The 16,256-nt window shown below is 37.5% G+C and overlaps 1 protein-coding gene across 3 annotated transcripts in view; it reads left to right on the top strand.

The window, feature by feature from the left end:
* Nucleotides 1-16,256, top strand: part of ATXN7L1 (ataxin 7 like 1) — a 119,361-nt gene that overhangs the window by 38,939 nt on the left and 64,166 nt on the right. For 2 of the 3 annotated variants that reach the window (XM_020797261.3, XM_073000670.2), the window contains exon 3: nt 6,018-6,122. The exons of the other annotated variant lie outside the window; for it this stretch is intronic. In XM_020797261.3, the coding sequence (XP_020652920.3) occupies nt 6,018-6,122 (105 nt within the window). The remainder of the gene's footprint in view (nt 1-6,017; nt 6,123-16,256) is intronic. 3 annotated transcript variants of the gene reach the window in all.

Here is a 16,256-nt window from a genome sequence, read left to right as displayed (position 1 = left end):
GTTTTTTAAGAAGTGAAAAGTCAAGGGTGGGAGGTGGGATGTCTTTAAGAAATATTTGGAGTCTTGACAGCAGAAACATCTTGGTATTCTTAACTTTGCTGTCTCTGTATTCTGGTGGATGGTCTATGTTGGAACCAAGATAAAGGGGAAAGGGGACCATCATGGACCTCAGTGGTCCAGAATTATCTGTGAACTGTCTCGACTAGTCCTACTTCCTCTATGATTTATCAGAATTAAATGCTCTTACAGTGCAGAGTGTGCCACTCATGCTCATTAATTGTTTTGTTTTCTATATAAGCAATAATTACTGGGAAATTATCTACATTCCTTACCCATCTGTAACACCCTAATATTGCGAGAGGCCATGCTGCACAACCTGCCTCCAGGCTGAACGCTCAGATGTCAGGGTTTCCCATCTATTGAGGTCCATTCCTAAGGCCTTCTGATTTAACAAACTCTCATTTGTTGCTACACATGTCAGCCTCTTAAAACTTGTTTTGCCATTTGGTGTTTATTTTAATTTCAAGTATCTTGAGATGTTAATCCTTGTATACTAGAAACAGAATCCTTCTCTGCGATAACTAGATATACTATTGTGTTCTGACCAACACCTGTTCTATTTTAGATACATTTATTGCATCACTATACAGTATTCCTTTCCGGAATACATTTGTCTGTACTGAAAAGACAAATCCTGTATCTATGTATGGAACATTTCCTTTCCATTGGTAATAACTTGCATTCATATTTTTCAATTATTTTATTATTTTATTTTATTTGTTTGTTTGTTCGATTTGTATCCCGCCCATCTGGTATATTCTACCACTCTGGGCGGCTCAGGAATGCAATAGTAAATCGAGGCACCACTGTATAACATCTTTAGGAGGTGCCTGGGAAAGGCTTTATTAATGTTACAACCCCGTGTAAGATTATTGAGGCTGATATCAGTATAGGACCTTTTTGCTCATCCTTCAAACAGCAGCAGCTTTTAGATTGCTTGACTGCAGCCTTTGAATCTGCTGCCTGCAGCTTTTTTTTCCAAAACCAAGAAAAACTTCTCTTGCTTCACATATTCTTTATCTGATGCACTTTTATCTTTATATCTGTAGATTTACACTGTCAGTTTCCTAATAGGAGCCTTAAAAATCTGCATGTGACACTGTTACATGCATGCACTTACACACCCTTTTGGTTTAGTTTCATGAAAATACTTCTAAGAACTTTGTCTTTCAAAGTACCTAAAAGGTTTCCGAAGAACCAAAATGAGGGGAATAAACTGGAAAAATAAATAGTTGTTTAAGTACGTTGGCTCTAAGCATTTGATTGCAGATAGAATAGTAACAAACATCTTGTTAACAGCCTTGTATGGGTTTTATTTGCAACACAGTTTTATCTACAACACAGTTATTTGGCCAGTTTGTTTAGTAGCATAGTTTTCATTGAATTATGGAGAAAGTGTTTAGCTAATTTATCTAATAAATGGCAGAGACTTTCCTGAAATTATTGAAGTAAAATGTGACAACTATTAGGCTGAAAAGTTACTAAAATTCACTAAATTAATAAATGGATTTGGCTGTGAGATAGTAGGGCCTTTGATAGAGCCTTCTATGATTTGTGTGTGTGTATATATATTGTTAAAGTGTCATATTCATAAGCACTTAGGATTGCTGTGAGCCACAATAGCACAATTGCTCTTCAAAGGGATGCCAAAATCATTTCATTTTCTAGGCATTCGTCAAATGTTGTGGATTGAACTTTTGTGTGACGCTGCACGATCATCATCCCCTGCAGTTTAAAACCAAGCATTTAACGTACTAAACTTGCTGTGGACCAGTTTACTCCTGTTGGAATAAATGGAAGAGTGAAACAACAAAACACTTCAGTGCAATTGGGTCCCAGCAAAGTCTCAGAATATGGGTTGGAAAATGTCCATTTTACCTGAATTATACATTCTATGTACTGAGTGTACAGATTAAAGAGTACTTTTTGTTGTTGTTTTGCTTTTTAAAACCTGTACATTTCTGCATGTACAGTCCTCCTTTACAAAGCATTACAATGGTCCCTTGGAGTCCAGGAGTAAACATTACCCTAGGTCAGGGATACAAAACTCCCCTCATCCCTCACCTATGGAAGTACTGACTAAGGCTAATGGAATTTGGAGTCCATCAATATCTAGAGTACCATAAGATTATTCCCATGCTGTCTTAATTCTGCTTTAGCTTGGTATTATCTTTCCTCAGGGAGGAATACTATGAGTATACTCTCATGGTGTTTACACGGAAGCATGTGTTTTTTGCATGCAAGCTTGTGACCCTATTTTCTCATTGGCTATATTAGAGTTGGTTGGACCCCTTCCATTATTAACTGTGAGCCCAGTATTTCACATAGGCATTGTAGGATTATGCTTTACATTTCTTCTTTTTCTAATCTTCAGGGCTTTCTGAGAGCCCAGTGAGGATTGTGTCTTTTCCTCAGGCAGATATCACAGGTTTTGTTACCCCCTAAAAAGCAAATGATACTCGGGTGTATAGTTCAAGTGGTACACTGTGGCTTGACACGTAATGTTCTCTGTATCTGCTTTTTTGAAATGGAAATTGAATTAAAAAATCAGGTTTCTTTAGAAGAACTCAAAAATACAACTTACGAATCTTGTTAAAAACAGTATTATCACTGGGCACTGATAGTTTTTGTGATCGATGCAGGGTTTGAAGTGCAGTGCTAGAAGCATCACTCTGTAAAGTTAAACTTGAGTAATTTTGAAATCAGTCATAGCTGTATTTACAAGCTAAGATTTTAAAGGAGGCTGTTGGATCTCAGAACCATATTAATACTATGAAAATGGCATAGGATGATTAAAGTGTATCATCCTTGTTAGTGGGTCTCTGTAGATGCAATTCAGTTTTAATGTGTAAGAGATTTGAGTCCAATCTACAGAATACTGGATATGTCTACATACTTTTGTATATAGTGGTATTCAACTGCATAGTTACATGACTTCACTTGCCAAGTGAAACATAAGCATGTACACTCCCCCACCCCAAATTTACTACAGTTTTTTTGTCAAAACATTGCTAGATTGATCTAAATATGAATTTAAAGCTGATAGGTAAAGTAGCACAAAAATTCCCTTAATCCTGCATTGATATACAGTTTTGGCCAAAAATATTGGCACCCTTGCAATTCCGTCAGAAAATGCAACCCTTCTCTCAGAAAATTGTTGCCGTTGCAAATGTTTTGGTACTCACATGTTCATTTCTTTAGTTTGCGTTGTAACAACACACACACACACACACAAATACACACAAACAGAGAAGAAAAGTCAAATCTGATACAATCCCACGCAGAAACCCATTTTCTTACAGAATTGCAAGAGTGCCAATATTTTTGGCCATGACTGTAAGCATGATACAGTAGGTAATTTTACCAAGGAGGTTCATAAATGTTATCTTCTACCTCATTGGCATCCTATCTCTTTTTTGTAGCCCTGGTCTTCTCAACAAAAGGATTTATTCCATAGTGTAAGATGGCTGGGAGGGAACACGTAAAGCTCTAGAAATTACTGGAGTGAGACTCCCATTGCTTCAGTCAGACAGCCATTGATGAGAAATGATGGCGGTCATAGGACAACAGTATCTGACGAATCAGAGATTCCAGATTGCAATATAAGATATTCAGCTGGTTAAGACTGTCAAAAACAAAAGCCCTATATGTTATAACTAAGCATAAATGGGAAAACCTGGTGGAATAACGTCCTTGGCTTAGGATGCCTTTCCTGATAATTTTCAGTGGGCTTGAATCCTTTTGTCTTCATAAGACTTCATAAAGATCCTTAAATAACCTTTATCCATCTCTTTAATTTATTATGTTGCCTGTAATATTGCCCCTTAGAAAACTGACTATTGTGGAATCAATTAGCACTGCTTCTTTCCAGCTTTTGAGTGACAAGATTTTCCTTTTGTCTATACTGTAGTCAGTTTTGACATCTTCATTAAAAACTACTAACTTGACTCTTGGTCCACCAGTAAAAGTACCTGTGATTTATTAAGAAACAAAAGAGATGCATCCAAAGTTTCCTGTCTTCCAACAGGAGACATTCAAGAGAAAATTGGACAACCATCTGTCAGCTTCCCTTTCCTTTGGATTCCTGCTTTGAGTAGGGGTATGGACTCATTGGCCTTATAGGCCTTTTCCAACTCAATTACTCTATGATTCTAAGCCTTCAACACAGAAAGGGAGCCTTTGGTTTAGAGCCAAACAATTCTGTGACAAAATGTCAGAGAAACAGTGAACATTTTATTTTTAATAATGAAAACTGGTGCCGATGATTCGTCATGTTGGAAATTATGGGATATTATACGTATTTTAGTTTTTAAAAGATTTCATCTCTCTTTTTTAAAAAAAGAAAGTGCAGTAAACTTGCAAAGACTTGAATGTGTTTTTGAGTGTGTGGGTGATGATGCAGTACTACTGAAATGCAATCGTTTCCAAAAAGAGCCAAATAATACTTTGGTGCTAAGAATATGGTTTACATTCAGATTTTGTTCTGTTAATGTAGAACAACCTCTGTCTATCTAGTTTCCTCCAGATCTGTAGGGCATTAGGTGTCATTATTCTGAAACATTGGGAAACTGATGTTTTGTGTATTTCCAAATGATGCTGTAGTCAACCTGCTTAATGATAAGGGATTATGGGGCTTGCCATCAGCTATTTTTACTAGTTTGTGTTTTGGGAACTCTGATGTAGGAACTTGACAGTGCAACAAGTTATTTCTTGAGAGAATAACAAATTAGTCATTCTTTTACTGATAATTTCCTGGCCAGTTCAATAGTTCTCCTAGCTTATTGATAGAAAATGCTGTGGTGATTGGTCCTGTTCCTCATCCCGATGGTTTAGATGATTAAAAAATGGGATTAGCCCCTCTCCCCTCCCCAGAATAACTTCTGTGCATAGGAACAAACAAAGAGACATTGGCCAGGAGTAGAGATGGGGGTACTCATATTCGTATACAAATATCCCCACGCAGCTGGACTGCGCTAGCGATTCAGCAGCCATGCAGGGAGACTCGTCCTCCCACTGCCTGGAATTGGGCAGGAGAGCTGGAAGAGAGTGGAGCTCTGGGAGTGATTGGAAGGACGAGTGAGGCTGTCATCGCCGCTGGATGCATGAGTGGACAGGCTGGCCACAGGGGCTGCCCATTCGTTAAGTCCAGTGATGCGGGGATATTTGTATACGAATACCCCCATCTCTAACCAGGAGTTTATTTCATTGGCTGAACAAGATGTCTTCCCTGTTCGTGTGGCTTTTGTTTCTCTGCAGATATCCAGTCAAGATTTATATTTCATATGATTTATTTCTGCATTTATTTCCCCAACCAGGAAAGATATGGAGAATTGCCTTAGCCTTTCCCCCTTTTTTTGTTCTCTTGCTGTTAGTTCCTAACTTTGTAAAAACTGTCTCCTGCTAAGACTTTATTCAGAGCCAAATTTAGTATGAATTTTATTGTGTCAAAATAATTACAGGAATTAGATTTGGAATGGATGGGTGGCAGACAGGGTGATAACAATTGTATTTCCCACATTTTTACTCCTATATTATCTAAACACATACCAACATCAAATCTGGTATTCCTCATATTGCAGTGGACTGGAGAAGATTGCCCATTTCATAATCAAATGATACATGTTACAGTAGCTTAAGATGTATTTCCAAGTCTCTCTTCTTTATAATGACATTAAGGTTGCAGTTCTGTACACACATGCCTGAGAATAAATTCTACTAAATTTAGTGGGACTTATTTCTAAGTACACTGCATAGGGTTGCTCTGTAGAAGCTTATTTATTTATTCTTAATCTTTTTATCCTTATTTTCATTTTTATTCTTATTCTTATTTTCTTTTCTTTTGGGCACACTTTAAAAAAAATCCACATCATAATAGTATTTTAACTTTTTGAAAAGGAATATTTTTCTAAAGGCAACGTCTAATACTTGTATATATATATTTTTTAACTTTCCTACAGATATGCACTTATTTGGCCATTATCCAGCTCACGATGATTTCTATCTAGTAGTGTGCAATATCTGCAATCAGGTAGTCAAGCCACAGGTTTTCCAGTCACACTGCGGTAAGTGAAAACTTTTGTTCCTGGATTATGGCTCAGTGTACATGTCCCAGAAGAAATGGTGCAATAGTTAGTTAGTCAAGGCCCATGGTTTGAGCCATGGAGGAGAGTCATATAGGGGTGAGGCCGCTGCTTGGACCAGTGGTTGCTGATAGAGTTAGTAATCACCTGTTCATTTTAAGCTAAATCCTTTACCAATTTAAATTAATTTACCTGTAAACGTTAAATTTACCTGTAAACGTTATGTTGGATATAGTATTACTTGTGATATCTCTAGTGTGTTAGGTGTAAAATGCTTCTGTTCATTGGTGGCATTTTTTTACACGTGGGGTGGCAGATGTTTACCTGAGCCACAAGAGTTCCCATCAAGAGCTAGATCCAGTTGTTTCTAACAGAGAAAATCTGCCGGAGTAATTTCCTTCCCCGCCAGTCAGGGTTCAGTGCTATAGCTTGCCTGATTCAGCCTAGTGAAAGAGGAACAAGGTTCTTGCAAGTGAACTAGGCCCAAACTTGGACCTTATAGACAGAGGTGTGCAAAACAAAATCCATCTTTGCGTCCTTTGAGGTGGTAATAGAAGGTAGAGCAATGTGTGTTTTCTTCTCTGCCCCGTTGGTGCTTGGAGTTTTAAACACAGATTGGCATGACTTCAAGTCTTGACTTGAAAAGATAGTGGGCCAACTCTACTTTGCATCCATCAGACAGACAAGGTAGAACAAACCTCTGCCTCTCCAGCTCTGAATTGTTCTGAGAGGCAGGGGCTTGTTTTTATCCTGCATTTCTTAATTAAAACCTGGAAAGCTGAGTGGGCTTTCCCCAGCCTTATGTCACATTTGAGACTGTGCCTCAAGTCATAGACACTGTCCTTGATAGAGCGTCACTGACAACAATGTTCTGCTTGGCTAGTGAGGCTAGCCAAAATTTGTCAATCTCGAAAGCAATTAATTAACATTGCTCCAGTCTGGTGCGATATTATCTCAGTGCAATCCCTGTTGGAATAAATATTGTGCTGCAGGGTCAGATCTGCCTGGTTCCTGCTTTGTTGCCTGTAATGGTCATGTTTTGATAATTAAAGCCCTGTGATCTCATAGGGATAAAGGGTGGTTTATAAACAAATTAAAGATAAGCAGTTTCATGTTGGACGGAGGTTACAGTTGGTGAGTCAAATGCGATTTGCCCTTTATGACAGGTCCAGTCATAAAGCCCACACATGGATGTAAGATCTGTATTGATATAATGTGTCCATATAGTTGAGTGTACATAATCCCTGACTATGTGATTAATATGCTGTATACAGTCTAGGAATCGATTGAGGGCGCATGTGGACACAATTCTGTGGTTCCTTTGACTGTTCATAGACTGTCTAGTATGAAGTGGACTAAAAGCCATCCCAAATCCAATGTGACTTGCTTCACAGTAAGCTGTCTCTGTTAATTGAATCTGGACATACCGCATTCAGAGTCAGGTTTCCATCTGTCCGTATCACAAAAGGAAATGGCTGTGTTCGCACATTATGTTAAAGTATAGTTTGTTGTGGTTCATTGCTTTAGGTATGATTTATTCTGCAGATGAACAAACAAACCACAGTGTGTTTCCCCACATTTCTGTTCTGTTCCTCTGTTTCTGTCAGCTCCAGTTTCAGGATGATCAAGAAGCAAGCTAAGAACAAACCATGTTTCTAGCCTTGGTGATAATGACAAACCATGGCTGGAGTTCATAAGCCAGCAAAAAAAAAACATGCAAGCAGATTGTGGTTTGCTAGCCAGCTAGCAAACTATGGTTTGTTCATGGTGGTGGGTTGATACATGACAGGCCAGAACGCAACGAGCAACAACCTGGCTTACAATGATGTGTGAACCTGCCAGTGAATAGAGGATCACAGTGGGCCCAACCATCTTGATGACATAGTTGAATTCAGCAGTTCTCCCAAAGAAAGATGCCTGCTGTTTGCAGTCCTTAGCTTGACCTCATTTTTCCATGTTTTAGCATATAGGATCAAACCGAAACAATGGAAAGTTGCTGTGTATGATCTATCCAAGGCCGTCATTCTATTTTCAAATCAGCTGTGTTTAATTTCAGGCAATCTATTTAGACTCAGGTATACTATTAATACTACTATTATATGGGATCACAATGAGTCGGACACGACTTAATGACTAAACAACAACAACATACTATTTGCTAACTTTAAGTTGATAAGACTGCCTTGAATAATTTTTAAATTAATTCGCATGCAAGCATTATGAAAAGGTAGCACAATACAAGTTCCATTGTCACATTAGAATACTTGACTAAAATATTGGAGTTTATAATGAATTTCTGTACTTCTTTTTATTGGCCTGCTATATACATTGTCTTCTCCTTAATAATATGCAGTTTCTCTAACTCTTAAAAGTGTTGGCTATGTGCAGTGCACTTTCAGGTACATGTAGATAATTGTAGAGCCAAACTTTTTAGTTGCTTTGGCTGCAGCAATTTCCACTGCTGAATTATTGTGTATTTGGAGAAGGTGGTTTTAACTGAGGACCAGAATCAACTGAACTTTGTCATTTTGAGCACTGCTGAGCACTGTTATTTCATACTGTTGAGAATTGTTCTTCATTGGAAACAATTTATTTCCTGAACCTTTTATTCCCATTACGGTAATTTCTGATTTGACTAATTAATATTTTTGTTGTTCTGCTTATTAGTTTATTATCATCTATTGCTATTTCCATTAGTAACACGAAAGGGGTAATGTAAGGATTCAGCTAGGTGTGCTTAATATGCAACTCTTGTGAGCTCCCTCGTTAATGCATTCTTTGGGCCCTTCAGGGTAACAAAACCAGCTTTTTTTTTTTTAAAGGAAATTACTGTAGAAGAGAGGATAGTTACTCTATAAGTATAAGCATTTGTTTTTGCTTGAGGTTCAGATTGATCTCTCTTGTGTAGTATTTCTCTCGATCCTGCATGCAACAAACAATTTTAAGAAACATTTTAGAGCAAATATATTTTTTCAAGAAGAAACTACTGCCCATGCTATAGTAAAAATGGTTTTATTAAAAGCAGTTTGCCCAAGAAAATACACTGTAAGGAGATGGTGGGATTTCTTTATTAGATTAAATGAAAGTATATCTGGCCTATGTTAGAAAGGCTTATAAAAATGGATACAGTTCAGTGCTTCAGATACTGTGGTGTCAAGAGGAAGATGTTCAATAATGCAAAATGCAGGGTTAATGAACAAAGTGGCAATCCTTGTTTGACGGGCCACGATCCAACCAAGAATTATGCAGACACTTAGAGCTTTGTTTGATGTTTGACCCCAGTGGCAAGTAAGCTGCAGTTCACTTTTGAAAGTAGTTTGTTTATGAGACAGGGAGTTCTTCTCCTGGAAATAATGAACAAAGCTGTCAGAAGTTTACAGTGGTGCCTTGCAAGATGAATTTAATTCGTTCCGCTGTTAATGTTGTCTTGCGAAAAATTTGTCTTGAGAAACGTGTTTTCCCATAGGAATGCATTGAAATCTAATTAATGCATTCCTATGGGCAAAGAAAGTCAGAACAAAGTCAAACTTGGTTTACAAAGGGTTTATTAAGTGCTCTTTAAAGCCATACATATTGTGCAGATGATTTTAAAAATTTCAATCAAAAAACTTTTAACTTTTTAAACATCATAGAAAAGCATTTAGAAATCAGCAAACATGAGGCAGGAACAAAAAACGGAAAACATTCTTCTTCCGAAGCACGGCCATAGGAACATTTGTCTTGTGAGTCATCAACCCTATTGCCAAAACCATTTGTCTTGCAAGTTTTTTGTCCTGCCAGGCATTTGTCTTGTGAGGCACCACTGTATTTTGCTGCTCCTTTCTAATTCCAGTAGTCCTCATCCTCATCTGAAAAGGTTTGTACAGGTGTCAGGGGACATTGCTGAATGGTGTGGGTTTTGGTCTTAAAGGAGTGAGAGATAATGATAGTTGTATCCAAGAAAATGAACTTAATGATTGACTTGTTGGTTACATTGTATTTTTTTTTAAGATGAGATACCTCAAGATGGATAAATTAAGTATCAGCTTTCCAGTATGTGCATGTGCACACGTTTTTGTGCCATTTCCATACCTCAGTTCAGTCATCAGTCGAAACAGAGCCTGCAGTCAAAAATCGGAAGACGATTGAGACTTTGAAGGGCAGCTGTGAAGGAACTAGAGAAGAAGCTTAAGTGTTAGGATGTGTTGCTGGTGACCAAGGCCAAAATTATCCATATTCTGGTAGTCTTGAATTACTGTCTTTGGATGTGGCAGCTGGACAGTGAAGAAAACTGATAGGAAAAAATAAATTCATTTGAAATGTCATGTTAGAAGAAAAATCTAAGGATACTATGGATATCCTGAGAAATGAGCAAGTGGCCTCCAGATCAAATCAAGCCTGAACACTCAGCGGAAATGACTAAACTGCTGATCAAAGGTTATTATAGTTAGATATATTGTGAGAAGATCAGACACACTGGAAAAGACAATAATGTTAGGAAGAATGGAAGGCACTAGGAGAAGAGGGGAAGCTAGATGAGATTAATTGACTAAATCAAGGAGGACACATCTTTTAATTTGTTAGACCTGAGCAATACTGTTAAGGACTGTTAATTTTGTCCATTGCCTTTGTAGTTGGAAGCAACTTGATTACACATAACAAATATGTACCAAGTGTAATATAGTTTAATTTCTACATAAAGGTGCCTTCTGTATAGGAATGTTGTAAAGCAGCCGGTGTAGTTTCCTGATAAGGCTCTCTGTTGCCTTGACAACTGTGCACAGCATATGTTATAGAGATATCTTGTCCTAGTAGTAGTTTTTGCCTTTTTACAAAAGAGAACGCAATACCAATATGTGTTATTGGGAGAGATTTTTCTTCTTCCATTTTTTCTGACATTGGCCCATCAACAGCAGATTGCCCAGTGGCTCTGTCTATTGCATGGGCAGAGACAAAAAAATCACTTTGCAAAATCAGCACCATAATAAGATCTTACAGTCATTTCCAGGAATCATGATTTCATCATATTTCATTGTTTGGTTCCTGGTAATAGTTCTATACTCTTGGACATTGTGCAACAATTTAATGTTTATAGACTAAAAAAAAAAATGCTCCTGGCCCGTGTTGAATCTATTCATTCAGGTGCATGTTGGTCATTTTGTAGAGTTCTCTACTTCATTTCTTTTTGAAGTCCTGCTTCTGATTTAAAAAAAAAATAGCTTCCTTCTTCAGGGCATGGTTTCTTTGCAACAGTTTTTGAACTAAAGCACAGTTGACCAATTGGCTCATTTTGTTTTCAGTATTTGAAAGTATCTGAAAACTTCCTGTACATTTACACACTTGTTAGGATCACTTCCTTGGCTTCGTTAAATAGCAGCCCTCTCTTGCCTGAAAGCTCAAAGCACCATGGACACCATGGGCAGAACACTTGGTGATGAAGGTTTGATTTTAAAAACTGGATCATTTCCCCCACTCTGAAATAAGTCTATTCCAGTGTTTGACTTTTCTGAGAAGAGTATTAATTATGATTTAGAATTGTGTTCATGGTTGCTTTTGTTTTTTAACTCAGTGAAAAACGGCGATCCCTGAGTTGCTCATCAAAGTTAGCTATGTGTCATCCGGAAAAAATGCCCTGTGTATCAGTTTTTGCACTGTACAGTAATATACCTGCCCAGAAAATACAGCAAAGTGTCACAATACTTTATGATTTACTAAGAAGTGATTCAGTTTAGGAAAGGTGTGTGAATAGTAGGATTTGTAATGGAAAGGGAGAAAGAAACAAAGGGCATAATTCCAAGGTGCTGCTTGAAATCATGGACACCCAATTACGGATATGGGCCAATCACTTTTCAAAGGGTTTGATGTGTCTTGTATTATTTCAACTTGTGCATTTGTTCTTAAATTTGTATACTTGAGTCTGCAGGCTAGAAATTGACATAAAATCTGAAAGTAATAACTATAGTCAAGGAAAATATTATACAAGATTTTTTTTCTTTTGAGTAGAAAGTCATTCTTAGATAGGATTGTTCCCACTTCTAGGACTGAAAGACAGCACTGAAGGAGCCAATAGTGGCACTGCAGAGCCGCTTGATATATGGTGAAAACGAACACCTCTCGCCTCCTGTGATCTCACTTGTCTTCCTGTGTGAGACAGGTTTCATCAGAACTTCATGGAAATCTTGATTACACCACTGCTGTAATCTTTAATATTGAGTGTTCCCATCCTACTCTTTTTTTATCCTTTCCATGAAACCAGCCACATACCAGTACTCCTGAAACCTGGTAAGGTTCAAAGGAACTCTTCTGGAGCCATATATACCTCTCTGGGGAACAAAAGCAACTCAAAGTGAGACCAAGTTTAGGCAGCATTTCTGCTACTGATGAAAGTTGAGTCAAGAAAGTAAGTCTTCCCATTTTGGAAAACAGGAGTGAATCCAGCCAGAATATCCACATAAATGATAAGACGTATTGAGTAGTAATGAAGAAGTACTTGCTCAAGTGTTCATTTTCATTAATTTAAGCTGTCTTGACTTTACGAGATACCTTGACAAGGAATTTTCAGACTGCTTGAGATTCCTTGCCTCTGGGTAATCAGTATCTTGTAATTTACCCAAATCGGCATCTTTTTTCCTTTGGGGTAAAAAATGCACACATACAGTAAGCACAGACAGACTAGTTGGTTGTTGTTTTTAAAAGATAACCCCTGCAGTTTTAATTCCTAAAAATCTAAGCAACACACAACTACCATTGTCATTTGCACTAAAGTGTTATTTGGATGAAAACGGACTTTTTGTGTGTGTTGGTTCTTAATTAGTGCAAGAGTAGTCCTCATTTTCTTCTCTTGTCAAGAGGATCCAAAATACTTCCCTCGACACAGTGAGAGGAAATGTTTTGCAGAAGTATTATTTTTGCATGCAGGGATGATACAAGCAAAGATTTACATTTCTAGTCTTGAATTTCCTGAGTATTCATTTTCAAAAACAAGTGGTGCACCATTTCTGGGCCTATTCCTCATGACACTCTTCTGTCAATGTCACATGTACAAATGTAAGCCAGATACTAACTTCATAGTGTATGAAACATTGTAACACTTTTGATAGTTTGAGTCTGTGGTCCCTCACAGCTGACATTTATCCTTAAAATAGTTAATTTTTATGTGAGATCAGCTAACCTTATAAATCATATCCGTTTACATATGGGTATTGTGATTGTTTCATTGTTTAAATGCTCCATCTGTTTCATTGTTTAAATGCTCCATCTCTTTTTAAAGGATGAGAATAAACAATTTTTGTCACTTATGATAAAGTAAAGCTTTCTCTAGACATACTTGTTATATTCATTCTGCTTTTCCCAGGAAGAAAATTAATTCCAGACACCATCAGCTTATCTATGTCTACAAACTTTATTCATCTAATTGCTTCTGTATTCCGTGTGCATTAAGTGAAATCCAAAATTTGAAAACATGTAGCTTTTGAGAAATTACAGGCACTTTACTCCAGTTTCAAAAACAATTTTTTACAGCTTATGAAGAACTGCAGTTACAACTGTTTAAAATTTAAATCATGTAAAGATCCTCACAATTCTTACAACTCTGAAAAAAGCTGTAAATATAAATCTTTAAAATCATATAAAAACTAAAGTTAAGCTGCAGGAAAATACTGAAACCAAAAAAATGTATTTCACCGATAAGTTTCTAGCTATAAAAGATACGGACGAAATATGTTTCAAGAGTCAAAAATACCAAGGATAATGTTTTAGTTACATTCTAAAATGCAGGAGCTTATGGTCTTAAAAGGGCACACTAAAAAAAAGCAAAGAATTTGTCTTTTAAAATATCAAAGTTCTTAAAAGTACAGTGGTGCTTCGCTTAACAATGTTAATTCATTCCAGCGAAATTGCTGTAGAGCGAAAACATTGTAAAGCAAAAATAAAAAACCCATTGAAACGAATAAAAACCTGGTTAATGCATTCCAGTGGGCTAAAAATTCACTGTCCAGTGAAGATCCTCTGTACGGCGGCCATTTTCGGTGCCTGTTTAGCGAGGAATCCGTCCTAGAAAACAGCGGGGGGCGATTTTCTTCAGCCCTTTTTGCGATCGCAAAAAAGGCATCGTTAAGCGGATTTGTCGTTATACGGGGTAATCATAAAGCGAGGCACCACTGTAAAAAACTATGAAAGTAAAATATATTAATTGGTCTTTTAACATGTTATAGACATAAACAAATTATTATATTCTTTAATTGCTCACCCAACCATATGCCATTTGAATCTTTGGAGAGAAATCCACAATCTCCTTGTCTGTTCTCTTCTCAGTGCTGCTGCTGTTACATACATATTGCCTGATGGTTTCTTGGCTGCCCGTGCTCTCTGGTGTCTGTGGCTGTGTCTTACTTTGCTATATTTATACTTTATTCATTTGTTTTGCTTTTGTTATCGGTGTTTACATTTCCATGTCCTGGGGCAACTTGCGTAGAAGGAGATTTATAAGATAGTAATTTACTTATTTTGTGAGGCAAATGTTATTTTATTGAGCTTACTTTTCCTGTGATCCTTTGATATAGATAGCCATGTGCTCAACTGTGTAGACTACTAACTCAGGAATTTAGTATGTATACTAGAGGCTGAGTAAGCTATCTGGTATGTCTGCAGTCTCCAGGTTTAGCAGATTGGCTTGGTAACTGTGCTCATGAAGTGAATTACTTCCTCTGGAGAGCTGATTGATTGTCCTTCAGTGTCCTTTAGTACCCTGCCCTTCAAACCTCATTTTTAAAGTACATTGTACATTATCAGGGTTGCTTTTTGTTATATCTCCCTTAATTATTTTAGCACTCCATACATACAAATATTAAACCTTGCCACTTCTGCCTCATTCATTGCGTTATTCCAGACTTTATTAATGTAGCAGGAAGCAGGTGTTAAACAGCAGCCATAATTATTACTGTTGTTTTTGTTATGTGGAGTGTGTAAAATAGAGAAAAGTCTGTCTCTTCTGGTATCCTAGCATATCTGACAGCAGAATTTGAACTGGCTCCCCTTTCTTTACAAGGGCACTGCCATTCACTGTTCCCTTATTCCAGTGGTTTTTGTTTCTCAGGACATTTCACCCTCAAGAGAAAATACACCCACAATCATCATCATCATTACTGTATTAGCTCTTTGCAAAAAAAATTTTTTTTTAAAGATATTGCTTCCTCTCCCCCAAGCATACTGGTTCTGTTTACAGTGTTGCTTATGTTGTTCCATTGCAGTTGGCAGGTCTGGAGGCCAGTTTTGTTGTGAGAATCCTCCATTGGATTCATGGACGACCAAAAACACAGAACCTGCAAAGCACAAAATTGGAAGTGGGCAGATGTCTACTTCTGGTTTTGAAGAAAAAATTTATTTTTAGTGTTACACACTCTGTGTGTGTGTGTGTGTGTGTGTGTGTGTGTGTGTGTGTGTTAAAGGTGTGGAATTTGCAGCCTATTCAAAAGGTGAATTGGAGTTCCTTGAGAATCCAGCAACAGCTGTATCCCATTTGTAAGGGAATTTTGTCAGCTGAGTTTAGGAGGCTGAGTGCACCTAAACAGCATGGGAAGGTTACATATAACCCCAAAGCCACGCATTGAACATTAAAATTAAAATATTGAATAATAAGAATTCATATCATTGATTATTTAATCCAATGTTCCCTCTAAGCTCCATGTGTACAGGGCTGAATGGGGTTTCATTCAAAATGGGAAGTAAACAAACCGGCTGCCCATGTACAGTGGAGCTCTGGGCAAGCGTGCATGTGTAGCTTAGAGGGAACATTCTCCATCAGTATATCCAGCAGCCAAATAATTACTTACCTATCTCAGATGTACAGGAGTTCAACCTTACCTTTCATCTGTTGTTCCTGAGTAACTGATACACAGATGCACATTGCTTCTGAAACTACATGTACATAATAATCCTAACCAATAGCCACTAGTGGCCCTCGCCTTGATGAATTTTCCTTTCTAGAGCCAGTCAGGTTGGTACTCAACACTGCAGCTTTTTATCTGTTCTGAAGATCTTACTGTTCAGCTTCAGTATGTGACCACAGTTTTTAGTATACCTACACAGCTAATAAAGACATAAGACATAAGAAATTTATTTGTCATTGCGCTCACAAGT

The sequence above is a fragment of the Pogona vitticeps genome, chromosome 5, assembly GCF_051106095.1.
Source record: "Pogona vitticeps strain Pit_001003342236 chromosome 5, PviZW2.1, whole genome shotgun sequence".
NCBI lineage: Eukaryota > Metazoa > Chordata > Lepidosauria > Squamata > Agamidae > Pogona > Pogona vitticeps.
Note: the sequence above shows the minus strand (reverse complement) of the source record. Positions and strands in the feature narration are given on the sequence as shown.